General features: G+C 34.8%; 1 protein-coding gene across 1 annotated transcript in view; it reads left to right on the top strand.

The window, feature by feature from the left end:
* LOC115879246 (homeobox protein unc-4-like) overlaps positions 1–21,291 on the top strand; it is a 141,055-nt gene that overhangs the window by 87,846 nt on the left and 31,918 nt on the right. The window contains exon 2 of the mRNA XM_030895954.1: positions 14,657–14,841. Within this exon, the coding sequence (XP_030751814.1) occupies positions 14,657–14,841 (185 nt within the window). The remainder of the gene's footprint in view (positions 1–14,656; positions 14,842–21,291) is intronic.

Below are 21,291 nucleotides of genomic sequence, written 5' to 3'. Positions count from 1 at the left end.
GGGCAAAAACACGTACAAAATTTATCACAGAACTTCAATACGCTGACGACTGCGCTCTAGTTGCAAACACGGTACAACAATTACAAGAAATGTTGAACACATATACCTGGGCATACGAGGCTTTGGGCCTTAAGCTGAACATCGGCAAAACTAAAATCATGTGCACTCCCCCGGAAGATCACAACAATGCTATAAAAATCGGAGAAGAACTATTCGAATATGTGGCGGAATTCAATTACCTTGGCAGTTTGATTTCGGAAAAGGCCAATATTGACTCTGAAATTCAGCACAGGATTAGTAGCGCCTCAAGAGCATTCTGGAAATTAAAAGACAGGGTTTTCTACAATCATGACTTGAGTACAAAAACAAAACTTGCAGTATACCGAGCAATTATAATCCCCACCATGATATATGGGAGCGAAACCTGGGTGCCTTACCGCCGACACATGAACGCATTGAACAAGTTGCAACAGAGACACCTTAGACAACTCTTAAGAGTCCGGTGGTTCCATCATGTCTCAAACGTATCGGTCCTTGAAAAATCTAACTGCGAGAGTATTGAAGTCATGGTCACAAAATCCCGCTTAAGATGGGCTGGTCACGTATGCAGAATGCAAGAAAACCGCATACCAAAATCTCTGCTTTACGGTGAGCTTGTGGACGGTAAGAGGAGGCCGGGTGGACAACTGAAAAGATACAAGGACATTTTCCACGAAAATTTAAAGGGAATTAACATGCAGAATGAGTGGGAAAAAGCAGCTCACAATAGAACTCAATGGAGAAGGGTTGTAAACTCAGTTAACAGCGGCAACCAAAAGTAGAGAGGCAACAAAGCAATGAGATTTTTGAATGTCCGGAGTGCGGTAGGCAGATAACATCACGTATCGGGCTTTTCAGTCACAGAAAAGCTCATGAAAGAAAACGCCTTGCGTGACCATTTTCTTTATGTGTGTCGAATACTCGTCAGCGAGTAACGGCTGTATGTATGTATGTATGTATACTTGTCGTCAGGAGATGACAGGAATGACACTAATGACAGCGGCGAGCGATTCGTTGATCGCTTGACGCTTGATTTAGTTTATTTCAAAGCATTGTCGACGTAGGTCGTAAACTTTTGCCCCTCAGATGAGCAACGGATAAATATATTTTTTCGTATAAATTTGCTACCTGCAATGTATGTAGAAAATTCGCTCGGCTAATCGAGTATGTCACATTAAAATCGGATTTCAATTTATTTCATTCTAGGATGGCTTGCGTTCGTCGCTTGGTACTCGTCACTTGCATCGCTCGTTCATAATCGAGCGATGTCGGTTATTTCAATAATCGAGTACTCGAGCGAATTTTCGCTCGAGTTATTCCATCACTTATTATAGTGTTACAGATTAAGTTCGCAGCATAAATATGCTTTTTTATTTATTACTATTATAGGTGAAATTTGACTTCGATGTTTGATTCTCTTTGAAATGAATTAAAACTAACGCGAAGGAAAGTTATACTGCTGCTCTTCGTCATCTGTCAAATTTGATATTCAAAGTAGTAAATGGCAAAAAACAAATTCATTTACCGGTATTTTGAAAAACTTTATTAGAAATTAAATAAGTTAGTTAAGTAAGTTAGTTAAACAACTTTTATAACACTTTTTTATCTGTCTGATCAGAAACCGTACACGGACAACGGCTAATCAATACTTTTATAAATAGACTATGAAAAATACATTTTGTTATATAATAATGTGCAAATAAGGTCCCAATATTTACAAATGTAAAGTTAAAAATGTCGTCACAATAAATGGGGTAGTTATTCATGCTTAGAAACACTTAAGTCAAATTATTTATAATTTAATTTAATTTCTTTTTTTAAGCTATTAATTGATTCAATAAATTAAACTTCTTTAGTTAATCTACTTTTTGTAAATTATTGGTTAAAAAAGACGAGAAAAACTGTTTCAACTAGACGGCTGATAGTTACGTTAAACTAAAAACAACTTTTTCAAATAAAGTTTTTCAAAATTCGTCAAATAAACCATATTTTAGAACTAGAACAAAAATTTAATTCAAATTGATAAAGTTTTGCCCAATTTGAATATCCGTTATGATATTTTCTAATTTATTGTAGTATTGAAATTAATGGAAATAGTTGAGAAATTAAGCAGAAAAATTAACCAGTTGCAGCATAAAAATAACAAGATAGTTTGATTCGTAGTAATTCCAAATTAAATTTTATTCAATAGAAATTTTGTTCTCATAAATTTTAATTTTTACTTTTTATATAGCTTCTGAAGTCTCGTTACCATACAATTTAGAACTTCATCATCATAATAGCCATCTGATTAACGTCATAGCATAAAGTATAAGGGTTCTTTCTTTAAAGGTATCATTGAAAAAAAAAACGGCGTCAGCGATGGCTATATGAAAAAGACCGTTATCATTTTATATGTAAAATTATATATAGGGAATGTCATCGATTGACGTTTCCAAGCCAACTGGACGCCTTTTTTTCGATCATACGGTACTTACTATCACACCTCCATGTATTAGATGTCAGCCTAGACATTTTTTTTTATAAATTATGAACTGCATAATTTTAATAATTAAAATTATGTATATCGATCCATCTGCTCAAATATCAACCTAATATTATAGACTAAACGAAACAAAGTGTTTCTGTTCAATGCACGGCTCGTTTTATCAAAAATCTATAGAGCTGCACATAATAATTACAAATATCCACGCAATTTCACGATATACAACGATTCGAATCAACAATTACCTAATACTGTTGGCTATTCGCACTAAAACAATCTGTTATTATCCAATTACTTGTTACATATGTAACGAATACGTTTCTATATTTAAAGTAGCGATATGATCTATACCCCCAACAACATCCGATATTAAAAAGGTACACATGAAAAAATACGAGCAGTTTATAGATATAATAGTTTTTTATTAAGCCTTATTAATATTAGCTGATAATAAAATTGTTTATCTATATCCTAATAGGGCAATCAATTCGAAGTTGGTGAAAGAATACATAGAGAAGCTGAACAAAATAGGCAAAGAAAACCAAGTCCTCCTACTCTGGGTGCCAGTTCACTAGAGGATAGAAGGTAATGAGAAAGCAAATGATCTAGCTAGAAAAGGAGCGAACACTCCACTAACTGGATCAGAACCGTTCTGTTTTCCAAACGGAAACCAACTAAAAGCTGAACTGAAGAACTTGGAAGACTTCATCCGTAACCTGGAATGGGAATCTTCCAACGGTCTAAGACACTCGAAGAAGTTCCCAAGTACTTACGACCAAGAAAAATCAAAGACTTACCTTGATTTAAGTAAAAACAATCTGGATTGTCACGGGGTTTTTAACTGGACACTCTCTCCTCAATAAACGCTTCAGTAGATTGAAGCAAAGGAAAGACTGCGAATGCAGATTATGTGGGGAAAATGGGGAAACACCAGAACACATCATCACTGAGCGCGCCGAGATGACAACCGTTCGTGCAATAAACTAAGGTACAACCATTGGAGATGGAGGCTTTTGTCAAAGTCCTGGGACTGTATGATGAGTTATAACTGAAGAAAGGACACAATAGATCTGTAAGGTCGCAGTCCTAACCTCCCACTCATTCTACATTCTACATCCTAATAGGGCACAAAGCGTATAAAGTTACCATTATTTTATTACATACATATAGTAATGTTGCTACTACTGACTTTATTAAATTTTGTGCATACCTTTTATTTCTCTTCTCTCTCACTTTCATCTTCTTACAGTGTCATACACTATATAGAGCGTCGGCTACCTCTCGCATGTACTTGTGATGTGTGTCATCAGTGTTTCACAAGTACACGGGACCTACTACAGTTTATTGCCGAATCCGAACGGCACTATTTGAGAGGCTGTACAAGGCAAATATACTATAAGTGGTTTGCCATTGCGTTCCTTGAGGTGGCGGTTCGTTGGTCGCTCTATTTAGATAAATAAATATTTTTATTTAAATAAATAAAGAGACCGTACTGGCTGGGGATCGAACCCAGTACCTTCCGCTCCGCAGATCGAAAGACTAACGAACGCTGGAGCTACGGCCGGCCACCCACGCTCTCTCACTTACTTCTGCTTTTTCTGCAACTTTTTTATACACTTTTGGCTTAGCAGTGTTAAAATAGTCTTCGATTATCGCCACTTTATTAACAATTTGGTTTTCATTGCTTTCGTCTTACAAATTCGAAGGAACAAACAATAAATTTAAAATTGACAAAGTAGATATCATTCTATCTACTTTTACTTCCCACTTCCATTTTTCTAGTATATTTCTTTCATTCGTCTTCTTCTCTGTATCTCTTGCGTTTGCTCCTTCTGCAGATTCTGTAAGTTCTGGTGGGGTACCAAGACAGAGGTTATCACCTTCTGACAACACATTAGCAGGAATAAACGGTATAAATCGGCTCTTACTCAGGAAATATCCGATCTCATCCGGCCTCTATCCAGCTTGAATGAGCAGTGTGTCAACAAAAACATGCAAACAGCTCGACAAAGTTCTCAAACGTTTACAACTTCTTCGTTATTATCTCATTAATGTTAATAGCCTCCCCCCATACACACCACTTGGACAGATTTTGTCCATCCGCATTTAGTTAGGCTAGGCACGTACAAAACTTTCATCATTTTCTGGGGTAGCCAAATCTGTCGTGCCAATTTAATATACCGATTAGATTTACGCGATTAAATCTTCTCGTTAATGGGACAAAACTCGAAGTTTTATATCAGTTTTGACCTGGCTGAGATTCTTGGGAAAATTCTGAAAGTTTTTATCAGTGGTTCGAGCCTGCGCATATAGCCTGTGAGCAGTTTTAATCCACGTGACACAAAGTTTTATCCGTGTATTTGGTTCGTGCCATATCAAATTGGTCAATATATCCGCTGGTGTATGGGAGGCTAATGATGTATTGTATATCTTATGTGAGGGGGGAAGTTGCAGTTGGAATCACTGCAACCCTCTAGTTCTACTGTGTCCCCCTTTCCGGAGTTATAACTCATCATACAAAAACCAATTAAAAGCCATTATCTGAGACGGTTTTACAGAGGTTAGTTCTCCATCTCCGATATCAGTTGTACCAAAGTTTATGACACGAATGTGTCGCCCTGGCGCACTCAGTGATGAGTTGCTCTGGCGTTCCCCCATTTTCCCTAGAGAGTCTGTATTCGCCGTTGTTTCTTAGCTTCATTCTACTGAGGTGTTCATTGAGAAGACAGTGTCGCGTTAAAAACCCCGTAACAATCCAAGATTGTTTTTACTTGAATTAATTAAGGAAATTCTTTGATGTATCTCGGTCGTAAATCCTAAGAAATTTATTCGAATGGCTTTAGCAATGTATTGGTATTAGCTAACCATAAAAGTGTAACTGTAACAATTTAACTAAAGAAATAGACATAAGATTTTTTATATTTACAAGAACATAACGAATTTCTCAGAATCCAATAATCGTCATAGGGAGTAAAAATTTGTATGGTGTGGAAAAATAGTTTAACACCATCTGATGAAAATGAGTCCAATTAGATTAATTGTATTATAATGTTAGGTGTGTAATCGAAAAGCCATTAAATACTTCAGTATTATTGACGTGCGACCAGCGACAACAAATCAGTGTTTACTAACATTTCGATAAGCGTAATAATAGGTATAATATATGAGATAATTTTACGCAAATCTCCATTAAAAACTGCATGGATTTATAAACAATTATAAAGGGAATTGAATTTAATGCTAAATAATTTTTAAGGTGTTAACGTTGAAATTTAGCATGGAAGTGACTTCGGAAATTTTGGCGTTTGGTCGCTACATTAAATTATACCACCAGAAAAAAATTAAGATGTAAATAAAAATAAGATGTTTCCTCTTGGAAACGGTAAGTAGCTAAACGTGAAGCCTCTACGGATAGAGCTAGTAGACCTCTATGCTTGCCCCATTTAAACTGTGTTTCGAAAATGCACAGTTTGCGAGGTATTTAATTTGAAAGATTTCGATTGTCGATTACCCCCTAAAAAATCGAATTTTTTATTTATTAATTTTTTCTACTTTTCTCGCCTGGTACGGTTGGAAGACGTTAATGAAGAATACCAAATGCATTTTGACCTCGTTTTTAGGTTATGTTGTATTTAAAAAAATGCCGAAAATGAAAAAATCGGTTTTTAATTTATTTTTCACCCTGTATGTACTTTTTTGACAAACTATGGATACTAAAAAATTTAACTAATCGATCTGCATCGATTGACGCCCAAAATTCTGACGACTAAAAGCCTTGTTCTGTGCGTTTGGGGTTTCTTTTTGATTTGCCGGTGATTCTCTGTTTTTCTTACGGATTTGTTTGTTGTATACTCGTATTATTGTTGTATTATAAATATATTTCTGTTAGTTTTTATAAGCAGTGTGCTACAATGATGCTTTATTAAGCTATTAGTCAGCTAAAGTAGTTTCTATTTTGTATGATTGGTCTAATAAAAATATTTTATTTAAACTAGACTTTTTTCCACGGGAATTGGTCACTCCCAGAGCTGCAACAAGACAGTTTTAAAAAGACTGAAGTCTTAAGTAACTAAAGTCAAAATTATTTAAGTCTTATGTCAAATTCAACATACAGTTCAAATGATTTAAGTCTTAAGTTTTTGACCTAAACCATTTTATTTCAAGTCAAGTCATTTTTGTAAAGACTTAAATCAATATAACGTTATTTAAGTGGTTTTTTATTACTTAAGTTTATATTTTTGACTTAAATCATGATCTGCAAGTTAAGTCAGTAAAATGACTTAAATCAATGTAATTACTCTCAAGTCAAGACAACCAGAATTCAATTTAAGTACCTTTTTTTAGATGTTAATATTAATTCTCTTGTATTACCAATTAGGCGATTTTTAGGCAAACCAAACCAAGCCAAACCTAACCTAACAACTACAAACACAAAAACATGCGGTATGTGTATAATATAAAATGTTTTTTTTATAAAATTTAACCGATTTTGTAGTACTTATTACCATTAGAGTTTAGATGTGGCTGGAGGACTTTAAGGCACTCTTCAATATATTCGAGATAAATTTCTTTCGTTCGTCTTTCGGGCTACATAACGAAGTCGGGAATTCACTTGAAAGACAACAGACTCACTACGCTTGCGTAATACGACAAAGAATCAAAACCGGTTCGAAAAACTTACGTTTTATTTGCTAGTGGTATTGAGCATTGTTTTTTTATTCTGCTGCTTGGCTACCGCCTAACAGTTTAAAAAGGAATGGTGCTGTTAAAGATTTATCACAGAAATAAAAAAAAATCTGACTTAAGCCTTTTATAAATACACTTAAATTTTTTAATGACTTAAGTCTTTACTAAAAATACTTAAATCTTTTTCTATTTCGGAATAAAGATTTCAATCACCAGTCATTTTGAAAAATTCTTAAATGTTAAGTCTTAAGTCAGCTTTCAAAAAATGACTTAAAATCAAATGACTTACGTCTTTTAAATAATTTAAGTCAAGGGTTAAAAGTTTGTTAGTTGTATACTCGTATTATTGTTGTATAATAAACATATTACTATTATTTTTACAAGGAATGTGTCACAATGATGCCAATGACTCCTTATTAGGCTATTAGTCAGCTAAAGTAATTTCTATTTTGTATTATTGGCCTAATAAAAAGATGATTTTTCGCTAAATTTTGAAAATCACTGGATCTTTTCTGGAATTTCTTTCTTGTAAATTTAATCAAGTCCCTATGTTGCCATAGTATGAAAATTGTGGTTTTTAATTAAAAATATAAAAAAATCTAAAATTTTCTTCAAAAAGTTATAATTTAAATTTTTTTTCGCGAAAAAAACCTCATAGACAATTAAGTTGTCCTTAAAAATATTTGCACTTATTTAAAACTCACTCTGTATATGCTAGTTAACATCAATCCTGATCAGTACTTAGTTACGAGAAAACGAGTATTTGTTTAACTGCCTGGTTCTCTGATATGTCTTTACCGACTGACATGTTTGCAGAAAATAATTAGTCTAGTCCAATTGCCTTATAATATTTCAATTATTATAATTTTATATTTTACAACATTAACATTTTAGCTGATCAGGAACAAAATCAAATTCATCACAAAGTGAATAATTCTTAACATTAAAATGTATTACATAACCTAGTAGGTTATGATAGTTACTGTATTGTCTATGCTAACCTAACCAATTGATCTGCATCGATCGACGCTCAAAAATCTGACAACTAAACGCCTTGTTCTGTGCGTAGTTCCTATTTTATATGATTGACCTAATAAAAAGATTTTATTTGAACTAGACTTTTTTCGACGGAAATTTGTCATTCCGACGCTGATTTTATCTGAAACAGGACTGTATTTTCTCTGTCACTCTACGAAATCGATATCCGAAACGAATTATAGCTGCAACGCCTATACGAGGTGATGGAGGAATCGATAAACTAAATTAAATGGCCGAATACTATCGGACATCGAACGATAGGACGCCGCGCCGGTCGTTAAACGCTTCAAACTGGAAAGCTAGCAAAACTATTAGTCTGGCTAATGGCACGGTGCTAAACGTAATCGGTACAAATTGATGAAGGCCGGGAATTAACAAGTAAACATGCATTAATTCGTTACGAATGGCCGCCAGGTAAAATTTAGTCGAGCGAATGTTTACCATGGAAATTGTATGTCTTTCTGTAATTTGATTAATTGTCTTTATATATCTGAATAATGCCTGTCAATATGTTTGTGCAATAATCTATTAAAAGGAAGTTAATTGTAGCATATTCTTAGTACAAAGATACATATTAAAATTACGATTTCTTCCTATAAAAATAATCTAGTATTTTTATATATTTTATATACAGGGTGAGTCTTAAATAAGTCCAAATATTTTCAGGGCTGGTAGATCTCGATAAAAGAAACATATTTTCTCTTTACCGTTTTTCAAATAAGTTCAAAATAACAGAGATATTTTAGTTGGAAAATTTGAAAAAAAAAATTTTTTGCTTAAATTTTGAAAACCACTGGATCTTCTCTGGAGTTTCTTTCTTGTAAATTTAATCTACTCCCTATGTTGCCATATTATGATGATATTATGTTTTTTTAACTAAAAATTAAAAAAAATGCAATTTTTTTTTTCAAAAAATTATTTTTTTCCCGAGGAAACCCTCATACAAGGGCTGGTGTTTCTGGTCTTGGGTGCCGATTTTGGTGTGTACGATGAGTACGGTCAACATGCTTAGCAAAATAAGATGTACTGAATAAAGACAGAAGGCAAGTATTTTTCCAAGCGCATGAAATCTAGCTTCAGATTAAGTGGTTATGTAATAAATACTTCGTATTTTTGCTCTCTCCGACTTACTAGATTGCCATAGCGATTCACTCCTAAACATGTAAACGCCGACCCAAGGTTTCGCTTGCCAGCAGGGTGGACATGTTTCTTGAGTCGAAATATACTATCATTAAAATTATTTGCACTTATTTAAGACTCACCCTGTATATGCGAGTAATCAATCCTGTTCAGTACCTACTTATAGTTACGAGAGAACAAGTATTTATTTAAATGCATGTTCTCTGATTATGTCCTTACCGACTGACACGTTTGCAGAAAATAGTCTAGTCAAGTTGCTTTATAATATTTCAATTATGTGTTTTATATTTTACAACATTAACAGTTTAGCTGATCAGGAACAAAGTCAAATTCACCAAAAAGTAAATAATTCTTGGGGACACATCATTTATGCAGGCGGGGTCATTTTAGCATAAATATGTATATCATAACCTAGTAGGTTATGTTAACATATTATTTGCATTGTCTATGTTAGCCTCTTAACGATTATTTATTATTCTAGTGTCATATTTAAAACCTTCTTGTAAATATCGTTTATTCTTTACTATTTCTTATCTATTTTAGTTTGTATATCGTATTTAATTTCGCTTTAAATTTTTTAACAAAAGTGCAAGCAATTTTTTTTTCACAATTTAAGCAAAAAATCATTTGTTTTGGAATTTTGGAAAGCAAAATAACTCGGTTATTTTGGACTTATTTGAAAAATGACAAAGAGAAAGTATACCTCTTTTATCGAGATCTACGAGCCCTGATTTTTTTTTTTGGAGGTGTAAAATACCTTTACGTACGGACTGTGGGACTCAATCTCTGGACACTACCCACTAAACATCACCCCCTCGCTCCTGCCACGTCTACCTGGACCCGCTGGACGCATCTCCTCAAGTAGACGCCGGACTGTTCTTTTTTTTTTCATTACCCCTGCTCTTCGCTGTATTTTGCCTCTAGTATATTTTGGGCCAGTGTTGAGATGGCTTCAAAGTTTTCTCTTCTTTCTGTTACCGATTTTAAGAAGGTATCTGCGGAAATGTTGCCACCAATCGTCATGCGTGCCTCACATCTTTCCTGTTCCCATCTTGGACAAGCAAACATTGTATGTTCTGGAGTATCATTGCACAGTATCGGCATTCCGCGACTTCCCTCTTTCCAATTTTACACAGGTAACTCCCAAAATTTCCGTGGCCACTCAATATTTGAGTAAGATAGAAATTTACCTCTCCATGCTGTCTTTTAATCTACATATTTATATTTGGGATGAGCTTATATGTCCATCTTCCTTTTTGTGATACTTCCCATTCTGCCTGCCACTGCTGCACTGTGCGGTTTCCCTCCATCTCTCTGCTTGCCCTGGTTTGTACTTCACCCTTGAGAAAAAGTCGTTCTCTTTCTCTTGAGTGAAGATGCAAGGGCACCAGACCCGATATCACCAAGGCTGCCTCAGTTGAAGTTGTCCGATACGCCGAGCAGACCCTCAAAGCCATGACCCTCTGTGCACCTTCAAGTCTTTTTTTATTTACGTGCATATTGGTTGCTTCGTTCCACAATACATAATAATATTCTGGCACGCATATGCTAACACTCTTCTTTTTGCTGGTGTTGGGCCCCGAACGTTTGGCAGTATTGCGGGCAACGCTTTAGCAGTTCGTTGTGATTTCAGACACACCTCCTTGATGTGCAGGCCCATCGTGAGTGCACGGTCTATGTGGAATCCAAGATAGTTGACTTGCTTTATTGGATTTATTATTATATCCTTAAAATTAAACCTTATATGGTCAACTTTTCTCTTGCGGCTCAGTAAAATCGCCTCTGTTTTTTCCACAGCTATTTTGAGTCTGTGCTCACGCATCCATCTGGCTATGATCTTTAGTGTATCATCCACAGTCTGCATTAGGTTGAGGTCGTTTATTTTTTCCTTTCTTTTAGTTTTTTTTGTTATTACCACAGCAAGATCATCGGCGTAACAGATCAACTCTGTCCCACCTTGTACAGTAAGCTCCATGACACTGTCGTATAATATGTTCCACAGAGTTGGCCCCAGCACCGAGCCCTGTGGGACGCCACCGAATACCTCTCTTTCATTTTCTCTATTGAGAACTATAAAGCTATTATCAAGATAGCTTCTTATGATGTTCACCAAATAGCCACTTATGCCCCATCTTCTATGTTCTTTAATAATTATTTCCCATGACGCGCAATTAAATGCATTTTTAACGCCGACTAAAATCAAAGCATTATGCCAAGTGGCTTTTCTTTTCACGATATCCGATATTTTCTTCATTGCATGTGCGGTAGATTTCCCCTTTACAAATCCATACTGGTTGCCAAATAGAGCCTTAAACTGTTTGATTTTTTCTTCTGGGTCCATTTGAACTCTGGGTGGCATTTTCTTCAGCTGAGATCTTACTATCTTGTATGCTTGACCGTAAACATTTTCTTGTAAGTCATCGCAAAGTTTTTCCCATGAACTTATTTTTGCAATTCTGATCTTTTGAGACAGATCCCGCTTTGCTTCTTTGTAGGTACGTTTATAGAGCTCGCGAAGATCATCGTTTCTTGTTTCTCGTTGAAACCTTCTTCTCTTTTTTTTACTTCTAAAATGTTTGTTTGGATATCTTCGTTCCACCAGTACGGCATCTGGAAGTCTCCATCACAACGGACAGTCGGAGTACTTTTATGGTATGCTGCGCGAATTATTTTTGCCATTTTGTAAGCTGACATAGTTGGTGACTTGCCCGGTATGCTATATTTGCATTTATCTAAGACTCACCCTATATAAGTTCTAAGCTGATTTTCTGTGACATTTATGGCTGTTCTATTCTACATTATGAAAATTTAGTTTAATTAAAAACGATTAATCGCAGACTTGAAAAAGAATTAGCACACAAGACTGTCGAATTTCTTATATGGCGTTAAGACTTGAACCTATATGTTACTTTCTAAACAAAATTGCTGTTGTCGTGGCCATCTTTCATCAAATTTATTTTACCACCACTTGATTGTTTCGTTGACATAGTTGATATGGAAATTAGTTTGAATTAATCATATCGTCAATGGACATTTTATAAACGTTCCATCTTTATATTATTCTTTAAATAACATTTTCTTTTTCTACATACATGTTAAAATAACTCTCAGAGCGCATCGAATTCCGCTCGACTAAAGCACGTTCGTTTGCATCCGTAGCGACCGTTCGACCAATGGGGAGCTTTCGCGTAACGAGCCGCATAAATCAAGTAACAATTGAAACCGATTCAATTGCGCGAATTGACAAGGTATAAATGCGCGCGTATTCCAAATGGCCGGCATTAAACGAATTAGTTGCCGCCGTGACTGCAGCAAAAACATTCGTAATTGATGCGCTAGCACGGCAGGACTGGACCGAGGGAATTTCTATTTTAAAACTTAGTGAATTTAAAATGATAAAAGATGGTCAATCGGTTCATTTCAGAAGGGGAAAAATTATAATAATATTATTATAAAATAACAAAATGTAAATGGAGATGAGCCATTTATAAATTTAATCCAAGTCTTAGAGGCCATGTTGTAGAAATGAGGAACCCTTTTAGAGCAAAATGGAGATCCGTAAACGCATTTTCTTCTAACCTTTCTGTATTAAAGTGTTAGTCCTCAAGACAATGTTTATTAAAAAAAAAGAAACTTATCCTTTTTGATAGGAAACGTCTTATGTAATTGGGTTCTAAATACCTGTAGCCTAAAAGACTTCATTCACGGACTACATATATTATACCATCGTCTTCAATACCCTTCATTCTGTCTCCACTAAGAGACCTATTTTGTGAGAACTCCTATAACGGTTCTAATGTCACTCTGGTAGTATCGGTAGTAGTTTCAGTCATTGGATCATGTTCAATCAATGCACGTTCTTGTCTGTTTGCCGTCTTTCTATCTTTGTCATATGGATAAGAAATGTTCATTACCCATACATACATCGGCCCAGTCTTGGTACAGGACTGGATCAGTACTGTAAAAATCTGGGCCAACTATGCATACCAGTCTTGGCCCAGCTTTGGGAATAGCCTGGAATGATAACACTGTGCCGGGCTTGGTTATCTAAATTGGGCCAAGTTAGATCACAAAGGCTGGGCCATGCTGGATTACCAGAGTTGGACCAAACTTAATCACCAACACTAGACCAATTTTGATCCCCAAGGCTAGGCCAAGTTTGATCACCAATACTGGGCCATATTTGTATACTAGTTTTGGCTCGACTGTGGTTATGTGGTGCTATTGTGGTTGTCGAATTCAAACATCGGGCCAGGCTTTGAATCCGTCGGACGTTGGGGTTGGGCCATCAATAATCGTCAAGGCTGGGCCTGGCTTGAATGCCAAGATCAAACCATGTTCGATAGCCGAGAGTTTAATTGTCGAGTTTGATCCAGCAGCAAAAAAACAAATTGTTTTTGAACCCAGCATTTGGAATAAAGTTAACAGACAAATAATTACATTCATATATTTAGATTAGATTTGAGAGAAGCATTTAACAGCCGTACACCTGCTTTATGTGCGAATTTTCTGTTTAAAGCTTGTCAAGCCACAAAATAGGAATAAACTGATTCCTATTTTGTGGTCATGCCAAGGAGACCAATCGTTGACCGGTTTCGGAGTTATTCTCAGTCTGATGAACTTAATGCAGAGAATAAGCATATATGTAGGGTATTTTGGCCTCTTTTTCCGCTTCTTGTATTTTGTTTGTTTATATATACCCTACCAAACCTTCAGCTTCATCTACGGTAACGTGGATGAAGCAAGCATGTTTGTCCAGTAGGCCGCTGGTTTTAATTTTGGCGGTACGATCTCTGATTGTCACAGCTACCGCTAGATAGCGAGAGCGTCTAGCACTCTCCATAGTAGTACGTTTTGTACTCAAATGCTATTCTCTGCTTTTTGTTTGTCAGATTGGGGGTTACAGCAAAGTCGGCCTGACGATGGAGATAAATCTCCGAAACCGGTCGTCGAATGGCTGTTCCCTTCAGTCTGATGAACTTAATGCAGAGAATAAGCATATATGTAGGGTTTCTTGGCCCCTTTTTCCGCTTCTTGTAAAATACAATTTACAAATTTTTTTTTAGTAATTTACAAACAAAAGTTTGTAAATTATTAATTGTCTATAATTTATTACTACAGATTTGTCTAATTCGACTGTGCTTAAACATACATTATTTTTCTTATTTCTATCTTTATTTAGACATAAAATTTAAAAATATCATTTACTTAACGTTTTTGAAAATGCGGTGAAACAAATTTTCTAAAAGATTTTATTTTTGGTTTCAGGAGCTGGTAGTAGTGGTGAAGCAGATTCAGAATCAGCGGCATCCAAAAGAAGGAGAAGTAGAACGAACTTTAATAGTTGGCAGTTAGAAGAACTAGAAAGAGCATTTTTGGCCAGTCATTACCCGGATGTTTTTATGAGAGAAGCATTAGCGATGAGACTAGATCTTAAAGAAAGCAGAGTAGCAGTAAGTAACTTCATTTCGACTGTATTTAAATCTATTTATGACTGTCACATTACGTATGCTTATTAATTAAAGGAGTCTTATACTGTTAGAATTACATGTAAATTTCCTTGGCAGTCGTTGACATTAGCCTTACTATAATTATATGGCAGACATATGTTTCTTCGCAGTTATTGGCAGTCGCTTAGTAGTAAAATAATATTTTAGCAGTACATGTACATTTTTTACCCAAGTGAGAGACACCTCTCGTAATACTTAATAATTGTAAGGACAAACTAAATTTTTTTAGGTTAATTTATTTATGAATATAATCAACTAACACAAATAAGTTCCTGAAAAGTTTGTAAATTTTCAAGAAGATTGAGAAAACACATAAAATTGGCGTCAATGAACTGACGTAACTTTTAAGCTAAAATTTTTCGATCGATAATTTGTTTTTGCATCAGTACCAATGGCTAATCCCAAAATCCTCTAATACAGTAATGTCAACTATTTCAATCGCTCCACGAAGGAGTTGCTCCAAAAGACGCAAAAGCCAAAGTATTCCTCGAAAAAGGGGAGTGTAGAATGTAGAATGTTTAGGAGGGGAGTTAATCACCGCGACCTAACAGATCTATTGTGTGTTCTCCTTTCTTGAGTTATAACGAGTTATAACTCATCATACAGTCTCACGGCTTTAATAAAAGCCAGTATCTGAGATAGCTCCACAGAGGCCAGCTCTCCATCCTCGACATCAGCCGTACCAAAGTTCATGGCACGAACGGTCGTCGTTTCGGCGCACTCAGTGATAAGGTGTTCTGGTGTTTCCCCATTTTTCCCACAGAATCTGCATTCTCCGTTGTTTCTCAGCTTCAGCCTATTGAGGTGTTCGTGGATGAGACAGTGTCCTGTTAAAAACCCCGTGACAATCCGAAGATTGTTTTTACTTAAATCAAGGAAAACCTTTGCTTTTTCTCGCGGTCGTAAGTTCTGAGGAACTTTTTCGAGTGTCTTAGACCGTTGGAGGACACCCATTCCAGGTTACGGATGGAGTCTTCCAGAGAAGGGAAGAGTAAAGGAACCAATAAACAGCCTGGCGCAACCAAAGGGCAAGAGAGGGAGCGAGAACCTCTCACCTCTGCTCCGGCAAGGATATAAAATAGCCAGGATGGAAAGCCGTCCAACACAGAGAGGTAAGCAGGGACGTATCACCATCATCTAAGGTCGTGGTGATTAACCCCCCTCTCACCCATTCTACATTCTTCTACATTTCAATCGCTGTTGGTTATTCCGTATAAAGTTTTTAGATTATTTGATAAAAATAATCGAAGAATGATATTTTTGGAACGACGAAATTGTAACTCCAGCTATTAGAGAATGCAATCCATTATTCTCGATACTGAAGCAGCCATTTAAAAAAAAAGCACAGAGAAATACGAATAATCCATGTAGCGTTTCTGATTAATTCGTTGTTTGTTGTTTGAAACGAAGGCCGTTTGCGTATGGCCATGGCGCATTTTCATATTTACGAGTGAATTTTAAGCGGTCGGCGACGTTAACGAGTATATATTGCGCCGCGCGTAAAATTAACCCGATGAAAAGGGAAGAAATGAACGTCATTTGTGTTGATGAGGTGCGTTGTTGGGCCCTCGAAACGTCCGGCTTTTATATTTTAATTTGCGAGTGGTCTTTTCCGTCCGGCACCGCTCTTTAATTAGTTCATTCCATAGTTATAATAAAATATAGACTACACTATTTATATCTAAACGCGGTCAAACAATCATTTTCGTACACATGTTTACTTCTGGGTACAGTCTTCCTCCTCCAGCCTATGCTGTCACGTCTTTAATATTATCAATATTTTTTTCTTATTATACTATCTATTACAGTACTGTCTTACTATCTTATACTATCTTATTACTAAATTATACTATCTTATTACAGTTTTTGGACCCTAAGTCGTTTTTTTCTAAGCTTTTTTTAAAAACCTCTCTTAAATCTTAATAAAAAATTAAAAAAAATTTTTTTTTTATAAAAATAATAAAATTACCTGCCTATGATACGGAGAGTTCAGGTGCACTGAAAACGAAAGACAGTATTGCATTTCGCGGCAGAGTCGTCAGGGAACGACCGTTACGACGCGACGAAGACACCTATCTATCGCTCGTGTCGCACTTGTTAGAACCTAAAATAATAACAAGACATTGTCTGACCGCATTTGCCAGCTATTTATGAATGAGATGATTATTTTATTCGAAGTCTATGGTTTTCATTCACTTTAATTGGGAAGAAAGTAGAGGAAGTGAAAATATTTTGGAATAGTAGTTTCAGAAAAAATTGCAAAAAATTTAATTGTTTCGGTTAATTTCCCCTGAATATTAAAAATAAATTAGTTATATTTGACAATGACAAAATCATAATTTGTAAACCTACCTGACTATTGACTGGTGTTTGATTGTTACCTGTTACGGTTTTAGTTTAAAAATAGTTGCAATCTTTTCTAAATTACTCAAAATTCGCTGGTCCAAAATTGTTCAAATTTGGCATGTGTATTTACCATGCATAAACCTTTAAAAATCCATTTACGACATCGCTGTAAAATCAATAGGGGAGGCAATATTTCAACAGTTCAAAATTTGCATGGGATTTCCTATGTTTCCAACGACGATGCACCACCCGGTATAATATTTACAGTACACATATTATACGTCCCGGCGTCATATCCGACATATCCGACACAGAGTGCACTCATGATTCGCATGTGACATGTAAGGCACCAATCCCACTATTCTGCCCTTGTACCTCTCCTTCGCTGAAAATAACATAATAGTTTAATTTGTGTTTTCCTTATTACCCGATTCTAATAACTGTTGCTCATGCGCTGCACATTTCTGGAACGGTTCGGAATCGGAAATAACAAGAACCCGAACAAAGCTACAATCTCTTCTGGCTCTCTATTTAAATCAAATTCTGGAGCGAGTTCTGAGAAGGTCGAAATAATTCAGTTTGCATCAGATTCACTATTGTCTTGTCTTCTGATTTTTGGTCTTATTACTCTATATCTCTCCTACAATTAATATTAAGACAAATCTATCGACACCTTATATTGTGATAAATTCATCAAACAGGTTATTTTTTATATTAACAAACTAAATCATAATTCTAGTTATTTGGTAAAAGAATACTATTATAGTTGTTAAACTTTCAATATAACACTGTCTTTCACTTTATTTTATTTCTATTAGACAATTATTGCTATCAGAAATAAGGTCATTACGTTCACAAGCTAAAATTAGATAAGTATCACAGATGCAACAAAGTTTATTACCTTTAAAAGCATGTTTCAGTGAACTTATTTGATAAGATGTTTCTTCCGATTAACTATATATCGATCTACAATCTGTCTATCTATCAATCTATAATCTGTCTATCTATCTTAGATAATCTAGTCAATAATTAGATTAGTTAATTATGTCTGCAGCAACCCATTTTTCCTGTCTATTTTAATTGACAGTGTTGAAAGTTTTCTATAATTATTTTATACGACTTTAACATTTTTATTTCAATTACTGGACTTACGTGTTGATATAACTTAATGACAGTTGTTGGGTTAAAATAATAATTAAAAAACAGATTGGAAATCTATAATGTATTCCTAAATTGGCTTTTCTATTAATATTTAGTTTATGTGAACAGTTTTATAATTAAAAAAAGCTATTTAAAGCTAGCGATAATATTGTAGATTGAAACTGCACATTTATGCTGTAAATATTGAATAGATCGATAGATTAAATAGTTTTTATGAAGTGATTTTATATCTGATATTGATATCTTTTCATATTTCGCTTTTCATATTTCGCCAAGTCGAGCACAGCCATACCATCTTTTTCTCGAAGGTATTAGCGACACATTTGACCACTCACTGTTGTGGATATAGTAAGAATATTAATTTTAACTAAACATGAGGACATATTATAACTGGCTATAATTATACCTCATAGTTTATGAATTATAGCTTGTCAAATTTGTGTAATTTCGACATTGACTCACTCACACATCAAAATTCTAAGGTAGTTCTAGATGTGTCACAAACTTCAAATTATCAATTTTAGGTAGCTTTAAGCTTATAACGAAAGGAAAAAAATGAAACATCTCGAAATATCCTTATGGATTAAAAGCTAGATGTCTAGCCGCTACCGGTAACTGACTTTCCGGCGATGGTAATAGGAGAACCGGTTATAGGGTTGTTTTGAAAATGTGGATTTTTATACAGGGTGGTGCACCTTATTCGCCTCGATTGATTATACGAATACAGAAAGATGTAGAAACAAAATAAACTCACCGGCAAAAAAACCGGCCACTTAAAACTAGACCCAATTTCAAAGTTGGATTTCTCGCGAACCACTCATTAGATTTTGATGATTTTTCTTTTAAATTGTAAATTAGTTCCTTTTTAACGGATGCTACGTCAGAAATGTTTATTCCGAATTTATTTTGAGCATATACAGGGCACAACAATAAGACGAAGTTTTTTGCACGAACTTTGTAACATCCTGTAGGGTGCAGCCGCGATAGTAGCTATTGCTAAATTAAATCACATTGTAATCTCATCTTTTGTGAGCATTTTGTTTTTTTAATCACCACATTATCTCTTTTTGTATTGGAGATATGCTGTTTTAAAACGAACGTCTCGGAAAAATTCAGAATGCATCTCGGAAAAGGCAGAAAGTTTTATGTATAAATAATCAAGGCGACATAGGCGAAAACGGATTTATGAGTATTTGGAATATGAGAAAAACTGTTATCAAATTAAAAAATGCCATTACCTATAACAAATGTTGCTCGAATTGTGGCTTTAATTGAGGATGACCGAAGTCAACGTTATGTCTCCGATACCCTGGGTATATTTCGAACAACAGTCCAGGATGCCTGGAATCGGTATATGGAAACGGGATATTTCACAAGAGTGGATACTAGATATTAGTCCCTTTAAATTTATTTACCTTTTTTTTAATTTTCATGTTTTAGTTAGTTTACGTCTACGTTCTGATGTTTGATTTGATTTTAAAGCTTTTTTCGAGGCGTTTGTTTTAAAGCAGCGTATCTCCAATACAAACAGAGATAATGTGATTAAAAACATAAAATGCTCACAAAAGATGACGCTACAATGTGATTTGATTTAGTAATAGCTACTACAGTTGCTGCACCCTACAGGGTGTTACAAAGTTTGGACAAAAAACTTCGTCTTATTGTTGTGCCCTGTATATGCTCAAAATAAATTTGGAATAAAAATTGCTGACGTAGCATCCGTTACGAAGGAATTAATTTACAATTTAAAAAAAAAATCATCAAAATCAAATGAGTGGTTTGCGAGAAATCCAACTTAGAAATTGGGACTAGTTTTTAGTGGCCGGTTTTTCTTGCCGGTGAGTGTATTTTATGGGTATATGTATGTGGGGAAAAATGTGCACAATTTAAAATTATTTTGAAATTACAAGGTGTTTTAGAACCAAGATCCATATACCAAAGTTATACTTTTTCTTATGGAACATCCGGTATTTTATTTTTGGATTCTTGGGCCCAAAAAAAAGCCCATATGTTATAGGGGTTAAATATGTTTGAAATCTTTTGTTTTTGAGATATTTAAAGATATTTAAATACTTATGCATGGTACAATAGAATATACTATATTATTGCTTCCTTAAATTTATACAGGGGCACCTAAATTCCTGATCTATTTTAAGGATTTACTTTTTACAAAAACTTTGTTATTTCAACTGCAACATTCTGTATTTTTTTAAAATAAATCGAAGCAGCATTCAAATTATATTAGGGTTTCCTATATCTATCTAACTCAGATTTTGAATGAAAATCCATTTTTCAATAAAATTGCAATCAAGATGGCTGGTGTCGCCATGGCAATTTTCTAGTGATATTTAATAACTATTTTCAAATTCGACATTAGTTTATGGTCATTGTTATTTAGATTTATAACAGTTTACTTAAATGTACCTACAATAGTTTAATAAGTAAGAATTCATTATTTTATCAAGAAAAATAAAGCAGTATCTGCTAGCGGAACGAATGGATATGTTACTAGTGATTTTAATTTGTGACGAAAATTGCTTCTTGGCCTCAAGGGCTTATTCTCAAAAATATCCAAATAGGAATCTTCCTGATCAGCATTCCTTTAAAAAACTACTTGTCTCCTATTTCGCAGAGCTGGTAGCTGGTAGTGTGGTTTATAAAATACCTATTAGCCAGAAACCTGTCCTTGGAAGTGAAGAAAATGAATTTGCTATAATTGGCCGTTTTATAGAAAATCCATATACATATGTATCTACAAGCCATTATAAAATAAATCACAGAACTACTTCTTCGTTTTTCTTGATAGAATAATAAATACATATTTAATAAATATTATTTATTAAACTATTATAAGGAAATTAAATAAAAGTAAACTAATTTCGATTT

This window comes from Sitophilus oryzae, unplaced genomic scaffold, assembly GCF_002938485.1.
Source record: "Sitophilus oryzae breed Bouriz unplaced genomic scaffold, Soryzae_2.0 scaffold_1576_pilon_pilon, whole genome shotgun sequence".
NCBI classification, from domain to species: domain Eukaryota; kingdom Metazoa; phylum Arthropoda; class Insecta; order Coleoptera; family Curculionidae; genus Sitophilus; species Sitophilus oryzae.
The sequence above is the reverse complement of the archived record's forward strand: the minus strand, read 5'-3'. Positions and strand labels throughout refer to the sequence as shown.